This window comes from Stylophora pistillata, chromosome 3 (assembly GCF_964205215.1).
Source record: "Stylophora pistillata chromosome 3, jaStyPist1.2, whole genome shotgun sequence".
Taxonomy (NCBI): Eukaryota; Metazoa; Cnidaria; class Anthozoa; order Scleractinia; family Pocilloporidae; genus Stylophora; species Stylophora pistillata.
Genome location: NC_142521.1, coordinates 26,740,359 through 26,761,442, shown reverse-complemented (window position 1 = coordinate 26,761,442; position 21,084 = coordinate 26,740,359). Strand labels below are relative to the sequence as shown.

Below are 21,084 nucleotides of genomic sequence, written 5' to 3'. Positions count from 1 at the left end.
TCAGGGCAAAAGTCTGATGCTGTGGCTGTAGATCTGATATTTTTATTCAAAATTCCCGGTTAGCTCAATTGATAGAGCGCTGGACTGTTGTGCGGGAGGTCGAGGGTTCGTGCCCCTGCCGGACCAACACTCAAGGTCTTATAATAATTGAGAAGAAATGGTTAGATATTCTAGTCTTTTCCGATAGGGACGAATAAATGGAGGTCCCGTCTCCTACAGGGTTGGGGGTAGGAGACGTTAATTTCCCACGCACGAGATTACTTTGTGATGGATGTTCTCCCCTGAGGTGGGATGGGCGGGTTAGGATTGATTGTAAAGCGCTGTTGATCTGTCATTGTAAATAGCGCTCTATAAGTGATAAATTGCAATTGTAAATTGTAATTAATTCAAGTTTAACTCAAAAAAATAATTTCGCGATAAATTTTTAGATAATGGCGTCACTGACGTATTTTGCTGCATGTCAAGTCTTCACAAGGCCTGCGTTTTCGATCTTTCTTTGTTCTTCGGACGAGGAAAAAGGAGTGGGATATCGGGGTGGTTAACTGTCCAACCGGAAACAAACTGATTTGAATTTACCCAATATCCATGCACTTTTCACTTGGCTAAGACAAAATTCACCATCAAAAATTCCGTGTAACTAACTTGATAAAAATAGATTCTTCAGCGTTTTCTTAATTCCTCATAGGTGTTCGACTATGTTCATGGGGGTTCGATTGTTCCTCAGGCCGGATTTTCGAGTAACTTCGGAGTATGTGCACAGCTTGTACAGAACTCGCAAAATCTTCGGAGTTGTTTTAAATTAAAGACAGGCCTTGAAAAAGATGAAATTAAAAAAGTCGATAAAAAGCAAATGAAGGCGGGGGTTCGATTGTTCCTCGAGGATCTCCGGGTAACTTCGGAGACCCTCGGATAGTTTTCGGTTAATCCTCGGAGTATATATTCGGAGCTCGTACACTCTCCGGAAAAATCTTGAAAAAAAAAGAATAATTTAAAAAACAAGCCTTCAAATATTCAGGGCTCTCTGGGTAACTTCGGAAACCTTCGAATAATCTTCGTCGGAGTATATTCGGGGTATATTCGGAGTATATTCGGAGCTCGTACACTCTTCGGAAAATCATCGGAGTCGTTTTGAATTAAAAAAACAGTCGTTGAAATATTCCGGCGGAATTCCGTCGGAATTCTGGATTCCGGTTTTTCCAGACTACCAGTAGATAACCTTTCGTTTGACACTAGGAACGGCATAATTTGATTAAGCGCAGCCCTTTCGCATACTTTCGAAAGAATGGGCAGCAGAGAGATAGGCCTATTATTGTTAGGTTCTTCGTGATTACCTTCTTTCGGAATAGGCGACACGAGAGTTAATTTCCAAGATCGAGGAAATTTTCCACGAGAGAAAGAGGCGTTAATTAACGATGTAAGCACGGAGAGAATAGCAGGAAGGCTATCTTTGATTACACGCACCGGAATGTTGTCCATCCCAGAGGACTTATTAGCTGGCATTGACCTGACAATCTGAGCAACTTCGTCACAATCTATGTGCTTAAAATTGAGTTGATCAGTCAGTGGTGAAATTCCTGGATCAAACGCAGGTGTAGAAAGGTCGAAATTGCCTTCATTAGCAAGGGAATTAATCTTGTCATCAGCAACTCGGCCAACAGACGTAAAGAACCGATTAAAATAATTTGCAACGGTCCAGTTATCTTTGCTAAATGATCCCTCACTGGCAGACTTCCTTGGAATAAACGATCGAATAATCGTCCACAACTGGCCTGAATTATTAGGGTCGCTCGTGATTTGGTCCGAGGCGTAAGCGCGCTCAGTTGATCTTATTTCTCTCTTAACATCCTTCCTTAGGTTTCTATAGGCAGCCCACGCATCGGGATTATTTGTTCTTCTCGCTATCTTTCGCCACCGGTCCCTAGATTTCATGAGCTCTCTGATCTCGTCAGTTATGTAAGGAATGGGTCTGCCTGGAATCTTAACTTTTTTGATTGGTGCATGTTTGTCTAGGACTTCATTGAATAGTGTTTTGAAAGCGTGGAGGCTATCGTCAATATCCTCAAATTATTAGTTTATTTTCTAGCCTTCATTTTATTAAATATCCTTGGCGCTGCCTGTGGAAGAGGTTTTTTCAAGTGAATTTAGGGCCAGCTCGGGTGGGGAGGGGAAAAGGGAAATTGGCGGGGTCTGGAGCCCTGGGGACGATGTTCTCGCAACTTGCAAAGTGATCAACACGCGTGTTAGTCAGTGGTATTTTCAAGCAGCTGAAGAACTTCGTCGATGTTCCCGATGTTTTGAACGGATTTTTTCGAGGATAGGGAATGTGATTCCTTAGATGTAGTGTATGAGGTCGGTATCAGTTGAAATTATATTTATTAAGCGTAAATGATAGTTTCAATGTGAGAAAATTAGCCAAACTTGAGAGAAATAACGATAAACGACCTCGCGTTAAGATAGATTTTACTTTTGGCTTAGTCAATGAAGGATTTATTATAAAGCAAAAAGATTTCGCTTTAACAAGAGCTCGAGGAGCTTGAGATTGAAGAGTTTGTTTCCTCGACCGTCGATAATTTCGTCACACAGTTCAATATTCCTCTCATAACAGTACAGGAGACTCAGAAATTTATTGATAACTTGTCATCATCGAAGGCTACTGGAGCGGATGGAATTAGTGTGAAAGTTCTAAAGCTGGTCTCACCCGTTTTTGTACATCCATTGACGAGGTTGATTAATTTGTCTATACCGAGTGGCTGTTTTCTAACTAAATGGAAACTGGCGCGCGTCACACCTTTCTTCAAAGACAGCACCCAAGATTGTCGGGACAATTATAGACCGATCTCCGTGCTCTCCATATTGTCTAAAGTCTGTGAAAAGCATGTTGCTGCCTCCTTTATGGATTACCTTGTGAAAACTGGCTTACTGTATGAATTGCAATCAGCTTTTCGCGCAGGGCACTCCACCGAGTCCGCTCTGATGAGTGAAATTGACTAAATCCTCTTCAATCTAAACGAAGACAAGCTTTCTGGTATGGTTTTTGTAGATTTTAGAAAAGCGTTTGCCGTTGTTGATCATCAATTGCTTCTTACGCCTGTATAGAGTGAGTGATCCTCAGCCTTCGCTGTCATGGTTTGAATCATATCTTTCCGGTCGCCAACAGTTTGTCAGTATTGATGGTCAAAGATCAGACACTCTACTTATCAAGCAGAGGGTACCGCAACGAAGTGTCTTTGGTCCCGCCCTGTTTTTGTTACTTGTGAGAGACATTCCATTACATCTAACAAATTGAACTGTGGATATTCACGCTGACGACACTACAATAACCGCAAGTGCGCATTTCTCGGATCTATGCTCGATGACCCACCTTTTAAATTCCAATCTTGATGCGGCTTTGAGATGGGCGTCTTGTAACAAAACGTTCATCAACAAGAAAAAAACGAAGTCCCTTTTAGTGTATGAAGAGCACATTCCTGCTAAGCTGGATGAAGACACACCCCTACGCTTAGATGTCAAGATTGATGACTGTTATTGAACAAGTTTCTTCTCATAAGATTTTAGGAGTGGTTATAGATAGTCAACGAAATGAACTACAAATCGCACATTTATGAATTATGCAAGAAACTTTCGAAACGCATAGGTGTCTTGAAGCATATTAGCCCGTTTCTTAAGCAACGTCAAGGAGAAACCTATTACAGTGGTGTTATAAAGCCCACCCTCCTGTATGGGAGCATGATATGGGATAGCTGCAATGTTGAACATCTCCAAAGTATTTTAAAACTTCAAAAAAGAGCGGCACGCATTATACTCGATGCTGAAAGACTTACACCATCAGTCGTATTATTGAATAGCCTAAACTGGCTCCTTTTTACTAAACAATCTCTAATAAAGAATACTATAGAGGCAAGACCGATACAACGTAGATAAGTTTTAAAACGGAGTACTATATTTCGACTGGCCAAACCAGCCTTCTACAGGTGTGCACCAGTGTATAAACGGGTCCACAACTATATAATGCCTAGTTATTTGAATAATCTATTAGTTAGAATTTCAAGAAATTCATAATCGAGCCACTAGACATTCAAATATAAATCTGATGTGCCCCAAGTATAAACGAAAAACAGACGGAGGTCGTACTTTCACTATTATGACTATAAAGGACTGGAATTGCATGAATGCTAATAAAAGAAAAAATGGCTCGCTAGCAAGTTTTAAGCACAATGTTTTTAAATCCTTTCTAGCTGAACAAAAGGCTGCGATGCGTCTTAGACTGTAATAGTATATATGTATCATGTTGTTTTTTTATTTTCTTAGTCATAATGTCTTCTGTGAATTATTTATTATATTTTGTCCTTTTTAAATATGGTATATTCTATAGTTATTAGTTGTAGCATCTATATTTGTAATTGTTTTGAAGGCCACAGAGTCATCAGTGTTTTAGGGCTACTGTTAAGTGCTTTTACCCTCTAAATAAAACCTATTATTATTAATATTATTATTATTATTATTATTAAGAGTCAGGAATGACTTGCTTCTTTTGAGAGAGCCAGCTGTGTTTGAAGCACAATAAACCCAAGAGGGTCGTTTAATTTTTTTTGGTTTTGATTGCCTTCCGCCGCTTTTTGCGAATTCGTCGCAGACATTGCCCAAATGTTACAAACAACTACACAAGCGAGTCACTCGTTATGTTTTAGAAGCGCAGAGGCGTATTCAGTTTATCTCAAAACAGAATGGTAAAGTACTTGAATAAGCTTTGCGTTTGAAAAGTCTTCAGGTTTTCCTTTCTCTACTTTTAATTCCTTTTACAGATTACTATGAACGTTTCACTTTTCTTCTACTTATTTTGCAACAACGGTTGATTCTTGATGTTTTCGTTTAAAATTTTGCGCGGGGAATTTGTGCGCGGTTGGCCAGATTGATCCCCTCGCGAATGTCCAACGTTTGACAGCTGGTTTCAATTGTTGTGCAGTTATGCTGTACAGCCAGAATGCTTGGCACCTACAGCCACAGGGGCGTCTAATCTCAGTCACCAGGCCCTACACTTACGACTGCAACCACAAAGAAGAAGATTTTCAACGTGACATTCGTCATCCCTTCTCGTCGCAAATAAGTCGGTGTCTACGTCTGAAACAAACTGAACATCTATTAGCTTATCACCATCATTGACTATGCCTTTGACATCATTTTGCAATTCAGGCTCCGTTTCGTTCGTTCGGCTACCATGTGTAATCCCTTAGCTATATGTGCAGTCATGTCAGTGTCGCCACCATCGTCGACGATACTATCAGGTCCACTTTTTGCTTCAGTGTCACCCTGATAATCAACAGTATCATTCATTTCAAAATCCTGCTTTACATGCATTTTAATTGCATACTCCTCGGAAATTTCTCCATTTTCATGGGTCATTTTCTTCGTAGTTTTCTTCTTTACCGTCGTTGTGATCCGTAACTCGTTCCAAGCTCATACAGTGTTCGTCGGGGTTCTTCGCAAAATGTTCAAGGTACGCGGTAGCTGCTGAAACACTTGCAGACGGACTGAATACATGCTGCTCACCAACTTCTAGAGAGGACACCATTTGAATGTGGATGTTGTACAAGTTTGCTGCCGCATACATTGTTATCTGATCTCCATAGGTCCTATCTCGCGCTATATCAGTTAAATAGTCCTCCCAGCGACCGAACTCATCTCTACCAAATGCTCCAAAAGAGGGAAACCATCGCTATTGCACGGATCACTTTCTAAGTACGCTACAGTTTCCTTCCTCATGGTTTTAGCTCGACTTACTTCTAAAAAGGTTGTTCCTCAGAGAGCAAGCCAGCTTCCCAGCACTAGATCCTTTTCGTCTTTTCAAATTTCTCAACCACTGTTTTGTTGGACTCTGATGATTTTAACATTCGACGCCCTTCGTAATATTGTGCTTTATCACCATGGTCTTCCTTGACTGATATCCTTTCACCGGCCCTCTAGTATTGCACAGCAGCTACACGCATTGCTCTCGTCCATTCCTTCACTGGTGGTTGCGCCTCGCCTTCAACAAGGTCGAGCAACTTCATAGACCTCGTCTGCTAAAGCAGAGGGTTTCCTGTTCCCTTAGGAGTTTTCACGATCTTTATGGGGCACAAACCTGTCCCACAATAATGATAGTAATGCTAAAAATATAACAAATAGATAATAAATCTCATGTTGAATCAATGGAAGTATTAGCGCACCACATTCTATGTAGAACTCAAAGAAAACTGCCTGAAATAATTCACAGGCTCGTGAAATGTTTTCGCATTTATTACTGCTTTTATCACCACCAATCACTGAAAACTTCGTCGATGTATGAACTCAAGAATTTTTTCAATGTCAGCTCAACCAATCAATACAACGTTAATGGTCATTCTTTTATGTTACTGCAAGCTTATTTGAAACTAGAAAGTTATGCTCTTTACGTACATGTCACTCTCACACTGACAATTTAGAAGAAGGAAAGTCCGTTTCAGAGTCAGTTTATGCTGTGTAATCTAATGTTTGATCATTAAGGAGATCAGTGCGTCGAGCAAACCATGCTTCCTTTTTCTTTTCTTTAAATCAATTAGTAGACCATTAAAAAACGGCTTACGCGATTAGTTTTATCCACATCTCAGAGAAAGCAAGAGCACAAATTTTTTCCGGAGTTTCTGGGGACCGGAACGTCATTTACAGCCTTTAACACAAATAACCATTTTCAATGTGCTGGCCAGCAGCTTCTTTTCATTTACACCTGTTAAATGTAAGTCACCGAGTATATGATTTGATGTAGACCCATGCAGTACCATTTCAGTTTGTCGGATTTGTTGCATACATTTAAAGATCAAGAGAACATAATTTTCCCCAATTATGTTGTCTTGGGGAGAAAAATTTTCTTGTCTCTATTCATATAATCTCGAAGATATTTCAGAATTTGAAAGCAATAACTCTCTAGAGAGCTGTCACAAGGTCCGAATTGGCGAACAAAATGTGCATGCCAACAAGGTCTCGTCAAGAAAGGAAAGACAAAAAATGTAAATCCGAGCCTGCAAATTGTTCGACCTACAAGTCTGCAGACTCCCTTGTCCAGGTTTGTAATTTGGTTTATAACTTGTGCCTCTATCACTGATCACACAGGTATAACGTTACCACATTTTTGCAAAATCTGCTGTACTTAAGAGTTCGAGCTTGTGATATAGGGAGGTATTGGTGAGTGCACTCATTATTTTGCAAGCTGTCATTTGATGCCTTTTGTATAACGGTCTGTAGCCAATGCTACTCGACTTGCGTCTGACAAGTAAAAAGATGCTCACTAATATTGGCGAGCCCGCAATGTGACATGAATATTGGTTTGAGGATTTTTTGGTAAAATAGCTGTCACTTTGAATGAATGAATAACTTTATTTAGACACGTGACATTGATGAGTCTAAGAAAAAGACTCGTTACAAAAATGTACTTTCACACCTCAGTGTGGATGTCCGCTCTAACAACAATCCACCAGCGCAGTCAAACGATTGCGTTGGAGATCAAATGTTATTACATTTAGGACCTTATTACATTGAGGACCAAATGTTACTACATTTAGGATTTTATTACATTTAGGAAAGTTATTACATTTAGGACTTCCACACTGCTCTCTTTCATGAATAGTGAGCCTAATTTTTATATGTGTTAAAATTAGCCTTTGTGACCCCAACAACATGAAGAAAAGCAGTAGAGTTCCCAATCAAAGGCTAGCTTGTAGATGCTTCATAGTCGTGAAAGAGTCTTTTGCGCATCGACGATAAAAGGTTTATTTCTTGGCCCTCTACGCATCACTTCAGTTCATGGACTAACAATGACTGTGGCTCTCTGTTTTTGTTAATCTAGCCTGCAGTATCGTAACCTGGACTTGTAACGATGTTTATTCAATTCGTTTTCGTCTGCACTTGTGAAAACAACGATCCAACTTGTAGATTACACGTGTAAAAGTTTTATTAAATTGACCCTAGGCGTAGACAGTGGTTACTTATTCATAATTGTTATGGTTGTTAAGAGCCACTGACCATCAACATCGAGAATCCACCCACAGTTGAAAAATTTCGTAGTTAATTCTATTTTTTCCAAAGAACCCTTTTGATGAACCTTGTTCAAAAGTTATATCAAAAGATTTAACGCACTTTGCTTTCTCCGTAAAACCGAAAAGTTCAAGATGCGCTTAGATGGTCGTTGTCCCCCCGTAAAACAATAAAACGCTATACAACTTCGGCAGCTGTATACGTTCCAACGCGATGCAACCTAGTATCTGGTCTTAGACTAACACTGCTACATGTACTTCATTAATTGAAAAACGAATAACTTGCTTCGGTGTCTGCTTGTAACATGTTTCGTTTTGAGATTAAACTCGGGATTAGGTTCAGAGAGAGTGCAAGTCTTTGAAAGATCACCGCACAAACCGGTACTATTATAAAAGGGTGTTGTCCTTAGGACAACCTATCGTTTTCACAATTGTTCTCTTTATCTAAGACCTGTTTGCATAATGATGTATAAGGATGGAGTGGACTGTGCAGAAATCTAGTCCAAGTCTCTTTCTTCGGCTTTGTCGATGGCGAGGGCTAACACTGGAAGCAGCCGCTTCTCAGAATTCGTTTGAGTGGGTATTTTCCGCTGACGCAGCGAAACGTTTTCAGACCTTTTTTGGCACATTTTGAAACGCCATGATACTACACGTTTTTTCTCCGTTAGTCATAAACAAGCTAGGCATCGCCATCAACTGCGCTACGATAGCAATTTTTGGGGGAAAGTTATCATTTTGGTTTTTAAATTTCGCGAGCTTCGTGTGGGCGTTCTGCCAAGGAGACACTATTCGTGCCGTAGGCTAATCACTCGTCACGCTTGACGCAAAAACCTCATTACTCGCTCAGGTAAGCAGTCGATGATTCCCCGAGAATGAAATAATACCTTTTCAATATGGTGAACCATACATATAAATTAAGATGAAAATCCCCTCATTTATTGAACAAAAAAAATTCTACATACAAACTGACCTCTAAAAGTTTCACTTGAACTGAAAATTTTTTTTTCTACCAGCTAGTAGTCCGAGTAATGCTCCTCTGATTCATAAAATAATGAAAGAAAAGTGGCAATTTGCTATATTTTCAAAGACGTTATTTATCATATGGCCTTGTAGCTTGGGGCCAAGCAGCTAAGTCTCATATGGAAAAAATATTGATACTCCAGAAAAGGGTTGTGCGTAGAATGAACTTTGCCAACTATAATTCACACGCCATCCCTTATTTTATATCGGCTAATATTATGCCAATTAATATGCTTTCCGTTAAACTCTCTTCTTTCTTAATGGATGGTGTCCATAACAATTTAAACCCCCCTAATCTTTCTGGTTTGTTCACTCTTTCCCACCAAATACACAATCATAATACCCGATCTTCATCTACCGGTAACTATTACATAAACTATTCTGGGCTAAATCAACATAAAAACTCATTTTCAAGGATTGGTTGTAAAATTTGGAATAGCATCCCAGGAAACTTAAGGAATCTTCTAAAAGATATTTTCAAGAAAAAGCTAACAACAATATTATTTCAAAATCTTCAAGTTCAAGATAGTTATGTTGACGTAGAACGAATAATCAATTATGTGTCAAAAGTTAAATCCAGTTAATAGTAGTGTATAACTTATGTATTCTTCTATTTATCGTCATGTGTTTCTATTTCTGTATTTTTATCTCATATTGTCATTTCTGCTTTTGTTCAATATAATATTTAATTTCTGTTTCTTATATATTTATTGAATCTTTTGTTGAACCGAAATCTATGTAAGATGCTTTAGCGTCCACACACTGCCCGCCGAGACTAGCTATGCTATTTGTGGGTAGTGGTTGATTATGTTAAGTTAAGTTTAACGCCATTAGAATAAAGGAATAAAAAATAAAATAAGAATAAAACGTTACCAAGCTTGCCTCTCACGACCGAAAGGACAATTATCTCCAGTACAGGCTAACGAATAATGCTCTAACGTTGTTGGGAGCTTTCCTCATTAAGTGTCGAAGAATTTGAAAGCCGACTAAAACTCCATACAGAAACTTTACCTCGCCATGGGAAGGAAACCTGGGTTGGTCTTAATCTTGATCTTGTTAGGAGGATATGAATTGCTTGCGATTTAGTTTGGCGCAAAATGACAGTACATCCGGGCCTTGTCACACGAATATGGACGAATGCCTTTGGCCTGCATTTTGTTTTAAATTTTTTTCCTCTGAGCCCCATAGTTAGGCGTGTTAGTCAATCCAACTGTGGGATTTCAATATTTTTTTTTTGTTATTGCTTTGATCCTCCAGTGTTTCTACCATCTAGTGGTCCGAGTTGTTCAGTGTTGCAAAATTCAAGCAGTTAGGTCAGTGCGGAAGGTACTCATAAACTGTGTTGAAAAAGAGGAACTTTTTCAGCGAATTAAACAAAAATATATTTTAAAAGAAACTGATACACATACACACTCAAAGTGATCTTTGTTCTTCAGACAGAGTCCTCTACATTCCATTCAAAAAAGCTACACTAAAGTTTGAGATATGACATTGACTGGCCATCTAATATCAGAAGTATCGCTTGTGTTTGATTTTGCTGTGTAAAAACTAGTAATTGACAACGCGCATCATCCTCTCATCCGATTAGTCGCAAAGCTGTAACACATAGCGACTTGTTTATTTGCTCCGTCTTGCATCCATTGTGATGCAATTTAGGTATCTGAGGTTGTTTTACAGTTGAAAAGAAGGTATACCGGTTCAAAATGTTACTTCATTCAACTATCACAAATTCTTCACCTACCAGATCTTAAAACCCCCAGTCATTTTCCACACAGTGCGGTGCTTTCCTGAATTCAGTTAACTGGTCAATAAAAGAAGATAACAGAAAAATTAATAGAATAAAAACAAGAAAAGATAAAACTTTATTTTCCTAACATGGCATACAAGACTATGACAGCTCACGGCACCTACTAATCGTCTTTTTTTTAAAGAAAAACATTTGCATTGCGTACTCTCCACTGCGTATTTCTCTGAGAGATAATTTTATGTATCTGTTCTCAGTAGACCTCTCCTCGTCATACCCTAAACGAGCTGTTAAGGACGAAACGTCGATTGCATCGATATGGAATCATTGGTAATAACGATTATTTCAGACAACATAAAACTGACTTACTGAGAAGGAATGATCTTTTGTTTGTAAGAGAATTTTAGCTCCCCTGCCTTAACGCCTTACGCTAGTAGAAATTAAGTGAACACTGTTCTATTGGCCAGTTTTAGAAAAAAAAAAACAACAAAAAAACAAACAAACAAAAAAAAAAACACGTAAACAACTACAATCGTGTTCAGACGCGGGCATCCCAGTTATCTTAGCACTTATTTGCGCGCTCTGAAGCTTTGAACGTCCAAGGATCTGAGGGTTTTCAACGAAGCTCCGCTGCTCGCCTTTTCACCTCCGCTACCTTTGCTTTCATGGAGCGCTAAAGAAGTCATCAGCTACGCAGCTATTAATATCCATTCAGTCACAATATATAGACGTCATAAAGTTGCAGTCTAACAAGTATATTTTACCTGTTTAACGGACAATTTAAATCGTTCTTTCATCACAAGAACGTCCACACAATCACTACATTGGATAGGTTCTACTAATTTTCCACGGTACGCATCGTACTGAGCATGCTCCTTTAAAACAGGGGCCGCTAATTGTTTGACTGACGTAGTTGTTGGCACCGTGTGATCTAGCAACAAGAAAAATTGTATTCTTAAATAAGGGTTTGGGTACGTTCTTAGAAAAAAATAAAGGACAAGTACATACCCAATGATGTTACAAGTAAGTTGTGGGGGTGGGGAGGGGAATTCTCAAACGTTAGACGAAGGTATCCAACCTAGCAATGACTCCTCCAGAACATTTAGCGGACAGTGCGACTTAAGATTAAGGCACTCATTCGTAGTTCTGGTATTGTGAGGTATCTGGTATTGTCTGGTATTGGAGAGAGGTATTGTGAATTTAAGTGGGACGACACTACGCAGCGATCCCGTCCGGGCTTAAAACTCGGATCTGTTGATCCAGAGCCCATCGCGATAACCTGTGGACCATCCCGTCTCTCGTGGGAAACGCGTATTTTAACACTTACCCCTGAGCGCGAACGTGGTACATCTGTGTTGTTAGTGATAAAGATTTCTCAACTTGCCCAATTTACAGTCTTTAAATCGGATCTTTTAAACATTTTTCTTCGGGCAATTTGACTTTTTCTTTTTCGGGTGACGTGACTAAAATTTCGGGCAACATGACTCAGGTTCCGAGCGTGATGACTCTTAGACGACTTGGCCTTAAACCAAAGTACATGATGATGTCCATATACGAAGATATAATTCGTAATACAATTCTTACTTTCATTTTGTGAAATGTAATCGACGTAAGACAAGAAGTATGCTATTTGATCATCGCTGTCAGTGATGTTGAAGTCCTCTCCGACCTACAAAGCCAATTTAATTGAAGAGTTGAAGTTAGACACGAGTTCTCGCACATGTTCATTCTTGAATAAGAATCATAGGAAGTCGATATGATCTCTAACGTTTCAAGGATCTCTAAGAAAGCTTGCCAGGTTCTATTTTTCTTTCAAATTTGAGGGTACTTACTGCTGGTTAGAGTTAACCAGGTAGAAGCAGTTGTTCCCAAAGAAAAACCATCCGGGACCGATAAGACAATCTTTAAGTTGCACCCGCCTCGTCTAAATATACATTTTATCAAAATTGGAAAATCTCCCACATAGGCTTAGTTTAATTTTTACTTGCAACAAGAGCTCATATTCGCTTGTAGTGAGCGCGTAATCTTGCTGTTTTCGCACGATGTTTAAAACAAAGAAGGAGAGGCTTGAAAAACCAAAAGCAGTTTCACCGCATTGAAAAAAGTGCCTTTATCCAGCACGACCGACTTAGGCACCTGGGTGGTGGTGAGGGGAGGGGAAGCTTAAGCGGTTAAAGAACCCTCAGAGGACACTTCTTTTGCACGAAGAGAGGAGTAAATAGAGATGAGAAGTTCTCAACAACTTTTTTCCTTTCGAAATTAACAGAATTTAAATTTCATTTTGACAGGTAACTAAAAATGCTTCCTAAGGAAAACTAAATATCTTATGGACGTTGTGCATCTTGAATAAGCCAACAGTTTTTCGAGGCCACAGGTGTTCTTAGGCAATTTACAACTTGGTAATTAAGTTTAAACCCGAGGAATGCAGGACTCATTTTATGAAAAAATATTACTGACCTCTAAGTAAATTGAAATCACGGCGAGCCCATCTTGAAATTTGTGCATAGCCTTGTTGTAAGACTGATATTTCCTCCGGAAGAATACTAAGTGCAACTGCAAATAAATAATACAGAGTAGGAATATGTATCTTTAAATATGCCCACTAACGATATTTTTCAGGTTTGTAACAAAGTGGTAGTTCTTTCGTTTACCTCACCAGGGACCTGGACCCGATCCAGTGTGTTGAGCTCAGCTTCCGCCCTCGTGCAATAGATATGGAAATGAAATTGATCCATGACGTATGGCGCTGTCAACGACCCACCGGTGAGTGAAATTGATGCCTGGTCTTTAGCGTCCAGTTTAAACGTTGGCTTATGGTCGTAGAAGTTGAAAAAGTGGCCTGATACAATTCCAGTGCCCGAGTCAAAGCTTATTTTAAGCGGGCTTTGAGAATCCGTGCTGACTTGCTTCACATCCAAATGCATCATTCCGACGATGTTTCCATCCACTATAAATGAAGACGATACAAATTTAACCTAAAATCCTTTTTTATTGTTGGTGTATACCCCTAGATCTACGATAAAACTCCAGTAGAAACCTTTAGATTTAGTAGTTGGTACATCTTTTTCCGAATATTAAGAAAAACTGCCCAGGAGCAATTATCCTTCGGCTTTTGAGTACCATGCTTAACATGAAGGGGTAAATCACTACGGGAGATTAAAGTTTAGCTTTCGCTGATCTCAGCAATTTTAATTTCTGAGCTGCCAGCACATTCATTGATTCAATTCCATCACAATCTGTCTAGCAGTGAGTTTTCAAACTCACTGTCGGATAGCAAAATCTCAAAGGCTGACAAAAAAGAAAAAGATGATAAACAAACAAAAGGATATTCAGAACCAAAAAAACGAGCTAGAGTAAATAAATAAAGAGAAATACGAAAAAAGTATGAGAAAAAAGCAGACAAGAAGAAAGAAATTCGTGCATTGATCAAGTTAAACAGGACTTACTTATTATGTCTTCCACAAGCCGTATGTCTGCAGAGCTCGAAATCTTGGTAGATTGATTCTAAAAATTCATTAAAAACAAATCAGATAATATATTAACAGGTTGATTTTGATTGAGTCGAAAGTGACCTGGGATTCCATTCAATGCTTCAGTGAGCTCTGTGCTCGTCCGGCTGGAGAACTCCTGCCATTTTTTTTTTCTAAGGGTCAGTCGTGTTTTCCCGCGTTTTACGGAGTTTGCTTCTTTTTAATTAGAGTTCTCGTTAGCTCTTAGTTAAATTAACCTTTTTGAAAACCTTCTGAATCGTGTTTGTAGAAACTTGGGTTTTGCTTTTACGATAATAAAGGGCACTATTCTGCGATGTGCACTCGTAATGATTGATAAGATCCCGACTATCAGTAGAATTCCATGCACTCCTATTGCTGGGTTGTATAGAAACTATCTCTTTTTCTAAATAAACCCAAGTAATAGAGAGATCATAAGTTATTTTAGGTTTCGATCGCTTGGCCTGAAGATCAAATTTACAGCAGCTGCAGTTCGTATTTAATTAAACAAGTAGCTGACATTTTAGAGCACCTATTTTATGTCTAAATGCGTTAGCCACGAGTACCCAAGAATTAAACAATCCACCAGCGAAATAACTGTTGGGAGAATTTTTGAATCAATTTCCACCATGTGATTATTAAGGAATAGTCACTAGAGTAAAATAAACAGTAGGACAACTCCTTCTCTCAGCTTGGTAACATAGAAAATTTTATCGGATTGGAAATTGCTTTCAGTTGTGGAAAATGTGAACTCAGTCTTAAAGATCATCTAAGGTCCCTACAGAGGTCTTGTTTTCTAAGGGTCTATCCGCACTAGCGACAAAATCGTTTATTTAGACAAATTTTCTGTCATCACCAACAATTTACAAGTGCGAGTGGTTTGTCGCGACTTGAAAAATTTTGGCCGAAGCGGACAAATTTTCAAACGCACCGCCAACAAAATCGACTAAATAAACAAAACCGTGATAAACTTGTCGATCATTCGTCGTAAACGCCACCACCAGTGTGGTAATCGAACTGAGTTTAGTTTACCAAAAGATTGCAGTAATTGTCTTTCTTTGCGAAACTCGCGGATTTTACAACTCCAAATAACATAAGATGAATCTTGGTAAATGGAATTTGAATCCTTAGGCAAATTAAAGCGGCCAGTCTTATGAGCTGGTCAGACGCTGGATGCAGCCGGAGCAAGATACAATGGTGGAGTAATTTTCTAGTCGCCATTTTGTCAGTCCAACAGTGAAGCAGTAGATACGGCACAAGATCCAGAAGTGCCCACTCAAAGCAAAGGGAAAGGAAAGCTAAATTGAATAAAATTACGGTGAAATATAATAATGGTGTTATTTTTGGCTGTTAACCGAATTTGACAGAGTCAACAGCCTCGGCCTTTTCAGCGCGGATGCAACAGAGGAGACAAAAAGTTTTCCTTTCATTTTATCGGGACAATTCTAGTTTTGTCTGCTAGTGCGAATAGGCCTTAAGGCTAATCAACAACTCTTAACTTTGGTATTGAAATTGAATTAGTGTTTGAAAGACATTCTTTTAATTACCCTCCTGCGAAAGTCTTAGGTCAAGTGTTTGTTTTAGGATATTGTATTTTTTTTTCAAATATTGTATTTTGCTCTGTTGTGATAAAGTCAGGAAAATTCATATTTAGCCTCCGCTCTTTTTCCTTTGGGTATCTATTTTTATCTATTTATTCATGGAAAGAATGCGATATTTTGCGTGTGGCGTCGGTCGCAATGAAATACAGAGACGCTGACCAAACTCCAATCGTAAGAAGGATACGACGGGTGACTTTACCGAGTGAATTAAAAGCATCTGGTCCAGGTTCCTGTTCAGCAGTGTTAAATGGTAACTTTGGATCCCGTAGAAAGTTTTTCGGTGACCAAAGCGAGTGCTCGAAGCTAGATTTCGCTAGGCCTTGTGACAGATTCAGTGTCCTGCAGGACGCTATCTTTTACAACTGATTACAAGCAAGGTTAGCCAGAATTTAAATTTGGCAAACTATAGCGAGGATGAATCACGTAATGGTTGATGGAAAATTATTTTTTTGTGTGGGAATAGATGGAGGCTGAGCAAGCACACTGAATGGGTATTACGACAAGCATAAATGGAATTTTTGAAAACAATATATTCAAAAAAATTCAAAGAACTTTAAAACCTCTCCTCTTATCTATTTCTGAATGACCTTTGACTTGTATTCTATAACTTTCTTATATAAGCACTTTCAGTTTCACGTTACATATCGAATCAAGATTAAGTGGTCTGATCCTCAAACTGTGCGAAATTCACGTGATAGGTAACACGTTCGGTTGTAGTTTTGTTCAATATGATATCGAATATTGTATGAAAACTTATTGGCCTCGAGAAAAAAGAGAGCTAAAGCAATATTTTCTCAAGAGAAAAAAGGGAATATTCCCAAGCAGGCATGATGAACCTATCCTTCTGGTCTGAAATGGACAGAGCCAATCACCTTTTACATCTTTGTTTATTTAATTATTTTCAAATTTTTTAATTGAGGATTTGTACCAAGTACTGGAGCAGAAACAATAGGACATGGGTCCCCAACGAGGTTAAAGCTCCAACAAAACCCACCCATCCTGCATCCCGCCCCAGAGGAGGACATCCATCACAAAGTAATCTCGTGCGTGGGAAATTAACGTCTCCTACTCCTAACCCTGCAGGAGACGGGTCCTCCATTTATTCGTCCCTAGAATAATAAGACTAGAATATCTAACCATAAGAAGACTAGAATATCTAACCATTTCTTGATGTTATAGAAAGGTAGCAAATTCTTCTCAATTATTTTAAGACCTTGAGTGTTAGTCCGGCCGGGGCACGAACCCTCGACCTCTCGCACGCGCACAACAGTCCAGCGCTCTACTATTGAGCTTACCGGGAGGCGGTTCTTCAGTCAGCATACTCTCTCATACTTTTGTCAACATATATAGTACGGTAAGGACAGGGAAATTTGTCGAACAATGAAGAGCTACTCAAGTTAGCGATTATTTCTTTTACTCCTAAATCTTTAATGTTCAATTCAGTAGTGATGGTGTGAGATGGATTAGTTTCTATGGACACTCCAACGGATTGCAGAGTTAAAAGCAACATCGCGATCAATAAGTAAATACACTGCGACAAAAATGGTGAGATCAGTAAGGGTTTAGACACAGGTAAACATATTTCTAAAGGATTTGCTGAGGGGGCTGAGTTAATATTCTAAGAGTAAAGATGTTATTACGTTTTTCAGCTTTTTACGGTGCGAAAGCGAAATTCCAAGAAAGGAATAAATAGATATGAATGAAGGCTGTTGTACACGTGACTGTCGCACAGGCTATGCTTGCCCACACTCGTCTAAAAAAGAACACAGAACTCACTCGACCTATTTCTGGATTTTTCTTTCAAACGAGAAGGGAAGGGGAGCTGGACATAAGCCTCGAAAAGAAGCCGAAATTTGAGTCAATGTTTAGAGAAAATCATGATACAAAAATACTGTAACAAGTAACGAATGCCTAAACACGCGAGTGAATTAAGGAGGATTACATAGAGCAGGTTGTTGTCAAACGGTTTTTAAACTCATGAATACCTAATTATTGCCACCCTAGCAATTGGTCTAACTTTCTTCTGTCCATTTTGAAATATATATGTATGAATTTTTTTACAGTGGAGATTTTAAAAGGGTAACAAACATGTTAAGCACATCCGGTATTACAATACCGAACTTCCTTTGTTAAGGAGTAACGCGTATGCCCTTTCTTATTTCCGGTCTCCTGGCAAGTTAAATAGGAAGTCCTCACGACTAGACATTTCGGTCACTTTAAATCTTAGTTGGGGGCTCCCGGTCAAAAAATTTCGAAAATCTCGCCGAATGTTGTTCCATTGCCACCCATGTCAGTTTCAATCCCTCCATATTTTCGATATATTGCTTTCAGGTGGGAAAGATAAGTCTGTCAAAGCACGCGCGAGCCAAAGTAACAGAGGTTTAGACATGTGCAAACGAATTTCGATCGAGAAAACGTTACAGTGATTAAAAACGCAATGAGTAGATGTTATCATGAAATGTCCCTGTCATACAGGAAAAAGAAGTACAATTTTCGGAAATTTTCGCCTGATATGTACAAACACGGGCCGTTTGCGTGAGAAATTTTTGCCCCAAGAATATTTACGCCACGCGACACGCACGTGATCTGCTCACGATATCAACACAGATGATATTTTTACCTGCAAAAGCTACTTTTTTCAAAATAAATGAATTTGAATGAACATGAAGCCCTTTTGAGTGTCGTTGGTATTTCGATCATTTTGCTCCTTTGTCCTTTAGCTTTTCTATCCTTCACCAAACGCGTCTAAAAACTGCATAGCTCCTTGGCCTGGCTGGTGGAAACAACAGGGCAGACAAGCAAGGTCAACGAGCTAAGGTGGAGTCGTACTAATTTCACCCACGTTAAGTTGCCTCAATTCGTTGTCACGTATTTCAATTACGCCAAATACTGATAGACGGAAAGTATTCAGCAATAGAGTGAAATATAGTCAGTAAATGTTTATCTAGCACTGGGAAAAAATTACGTGTATCTTCGATGCCGAAATATGGCTAATAAGACATCTGACATCTCCGCGTCTTTGAAGAGATGTGTATTGTAAATTTGTCACTTTGTAATGGTTTCCTATCTTTTAAAAACCGATAACTCACCGGCAAATATGACTCCCGGAAGGGACGCCATCCTTTCTGTGCACTCAAACTCTCTGATCTGTCCGTGCAGCTATAATTCAGAGAGCAGAAACTTTCAAGTCGCGTTTGCTTACCACGCAGTTGATGAGACATTATTGCACTCGTTAAGAATAAAACGTGACCCAAAGTAATCTCATAACATATTGCTCGAGCACTACGCATTTTGCTTTACTGCGGCAAAATGGTTTGGGCGACGGAATGAAGGTAAGAGGAAATTTTTGTTCCACCCAGTATGATATCCGGAAATGGATTTAGGAGCCAATCACAGGTCATCATCCATGATTATGTGTGAGACTATCAATAATTAATTAATCTATTGTGCTTTAATTCAATTCACATGCCCAGGCGAACCAAGCGTACTGTCTGATTTTGGGGTCTAAAAGTAATTAACGAAAATACCTAAAATGAAACGATTGAATTCGAGCGTAAGCGAGTGCTATAAAAAAGGAAAAATTATCTAAAAAAAAAAGAGAGAAGTGATTCTAAAAGCGAGAAATATAACGTGTCATTTCCGTAGCTGCCTCGTCGCCTCCGCTATTTTGGCGACTTTCTTTGTACCGCGTATTGTGCTATAAATATGGTAACACAACACGCGGCACAAAGAAAGTCGCCAAAATAGCGTTAAAAGGCCGTTTTGTTACGGCACACGTTACGCTTAAGTATTCCCGTTTATGACCTTTAGACTCCAAAATCACACGGGGGCCTCCTCCTCCTCCGCACTAAAGACCTTGCATCCAACCGACGTTTTCTTTTATCCTATGCTTCATGCGAAGAAAAGAAAATATCCCAGAGAAATCCTTAAACGGGTACATTCCACGTCGCCGCACACGAAAATTAAGATTGTTGTTTTAATTTCGGGGGACGTCTAAGATTTCAGTGTAAACGACATCACAGATATTCAAAGCCAGTACCAAATACCAAAATCGTGGGCTTAATCACGCCGTGGTCATGTCGTTCTTTTTGTAAAGAAAACAAGTTTGGGGGAAAATGTAAAAGAAGAAGAAGACAGCGTGGTCGAGTGGTCAGCGTGTTGGACTTGTGATCTGCCGCTCCCGGGTTCAAGTCCCGCCCTGACCACTACCTGGATTTGTTTCACGGTAGCCCCGAGTTTCAAATTCTCGGCCATGCTACTAATATAGCCAACTGGTTTGCCTTCGGCCATTTGGGATTCTTAATAAAGTTATTTTCAATTTGAATTATTTGTTTCAGTTGTTCGGTGGAAAACCTGTAATCTAGCCTCTAGCTAAGTGTTTCTCCATGTTAAAAAACTGTTTATTTTTAATTTTTTTTAATTTTTAGGGGGGCTTCAAAAGGCCCTCCGCGTAATAAACTTCTTGAGCACTTTGAGGAATCACTGCTTAATAAAATGTTGTTGGAAAAATAAACATTTGCTTCATCTTAATAAATTACTCCAAGGAAAGGATTTCGCCTACCGGTTCAGCAACTCGGTTCGCTGAGTTTACGCTTGCGCTTACAGGAAGCGAAGGGTAACGAAAGGGTAACGGGAAACTGGCGTTACTCAGACTAATTCAAACCACTCTGTTTATTAGAAAAAATAAAATCATACCCGTTATCAAACCTTTGTCCTGAGAGTCGTACGAGATTTGCGAATCCATAACGCTTTGCCAGTAGCGTAAGTAAGCTTCAGTAAGTGTCAAAGTCAATAACTGAAAAATTCCCCAGAAAACTTACCTTGTTGAATAGTGCAATCCGAGATAAACTATTAGTCAAAAGTTCTCATTTTCCTCTGTAGGTTATCATTAAAAACAGTGTCATAAATGAAGAAGGACACAAAAGACTCAGAAGTATGTAAATAAATCCATATGCACACCTGCATTGAATTCCAAAACCCTGACAAGCTCTTTTTCGTATGCGAATAAGTTTTTGAGATGTAAAAGTGTTGAACAGCCGATGGATTTTTCAGAGACTTTGCAAAATTTCTCATTTTTTACATCAAATTGCTGACGGTAACTGTGCCATATTGCAACATGACTGAAAAACTGGTAGAGAAGAAGATGAAGTGCACTTGCTGCTGAAAATATCTGAAAATCAAATTTAGCA

General features: G+C 39.1%; 1 protein-coding gene across 2 annotated transcripts; it reads right to left on the bottom strand.

Moving 5' to 3' along the window:
* Window positions 1–3,918: 3,918 nt before the first annotated feature.
* Window positions 3,919–19,256, bottom strand: LOC111338961 (carbonic anhydrase 2). 2 transcript variants are annotated; one of them, XM_022945529.2, is made up of 8 exons: window positions 18,985–19,256; window positions 14,253–14,310; window positions 13,458–13,753; window positions 13,264–13,359; window positions 12,391–12,475; window positions 11,571–11,737; window positions 10,804–10,863; window positions 3,919–6,143 (listed from the first exon to the last, which is right to left on the bottom strand). In XM_022945529.2, the coding sequence occupies exons 1-7, from the start codon at window positions 19,183–19,185 to the stop codon at window positions 10,810–10,812; spliced, it is 957 nt and encodes a 318-aa protein (XP_022801264.2). In that variant the 5' UTR covers window positions 19,186–19,256; the 3' UTR covers window positions 3,919–6,143; window positions 10,804–10,809. The 2 variants fall into 2 exon arrangements, with proteins under 2 accessions (XP_022801264.2, XP_088610366.1); XM_088754240.1 differs by lacking the exon at window positions 3,919–6,143 and adding an exon at window positions 8,957–10,399 and having other exon boundaries at window positions 18,985–19,254.
* Between the last annotated feature and the right edge of the window lie 1,828 nt (window positions 19,257–21,084).

Coding starts and splice junctions, on each gene's coding strand:
- LOC111338961 (XM_022945529.2), bottom strand. CDS start 19,185: ATGCGTAGTGCTCGAGCAATATGTTATGAGATTACTTTGGGTCACGTT. Junction 13,754..14,252: donor GCTTGTGGAAGACATAATAA/GTAAGTCCTGTT, acceptor CTTCATTTATAG/TGGATGGAAACATCGTCGGA. Junction 12,476..13,263: donor TGATTTCAATTTACTTAGAG/GTCAGTAATATT, acceptor TTGGCTTTGTAG/GTCGGAGAGGACTTCAACAT.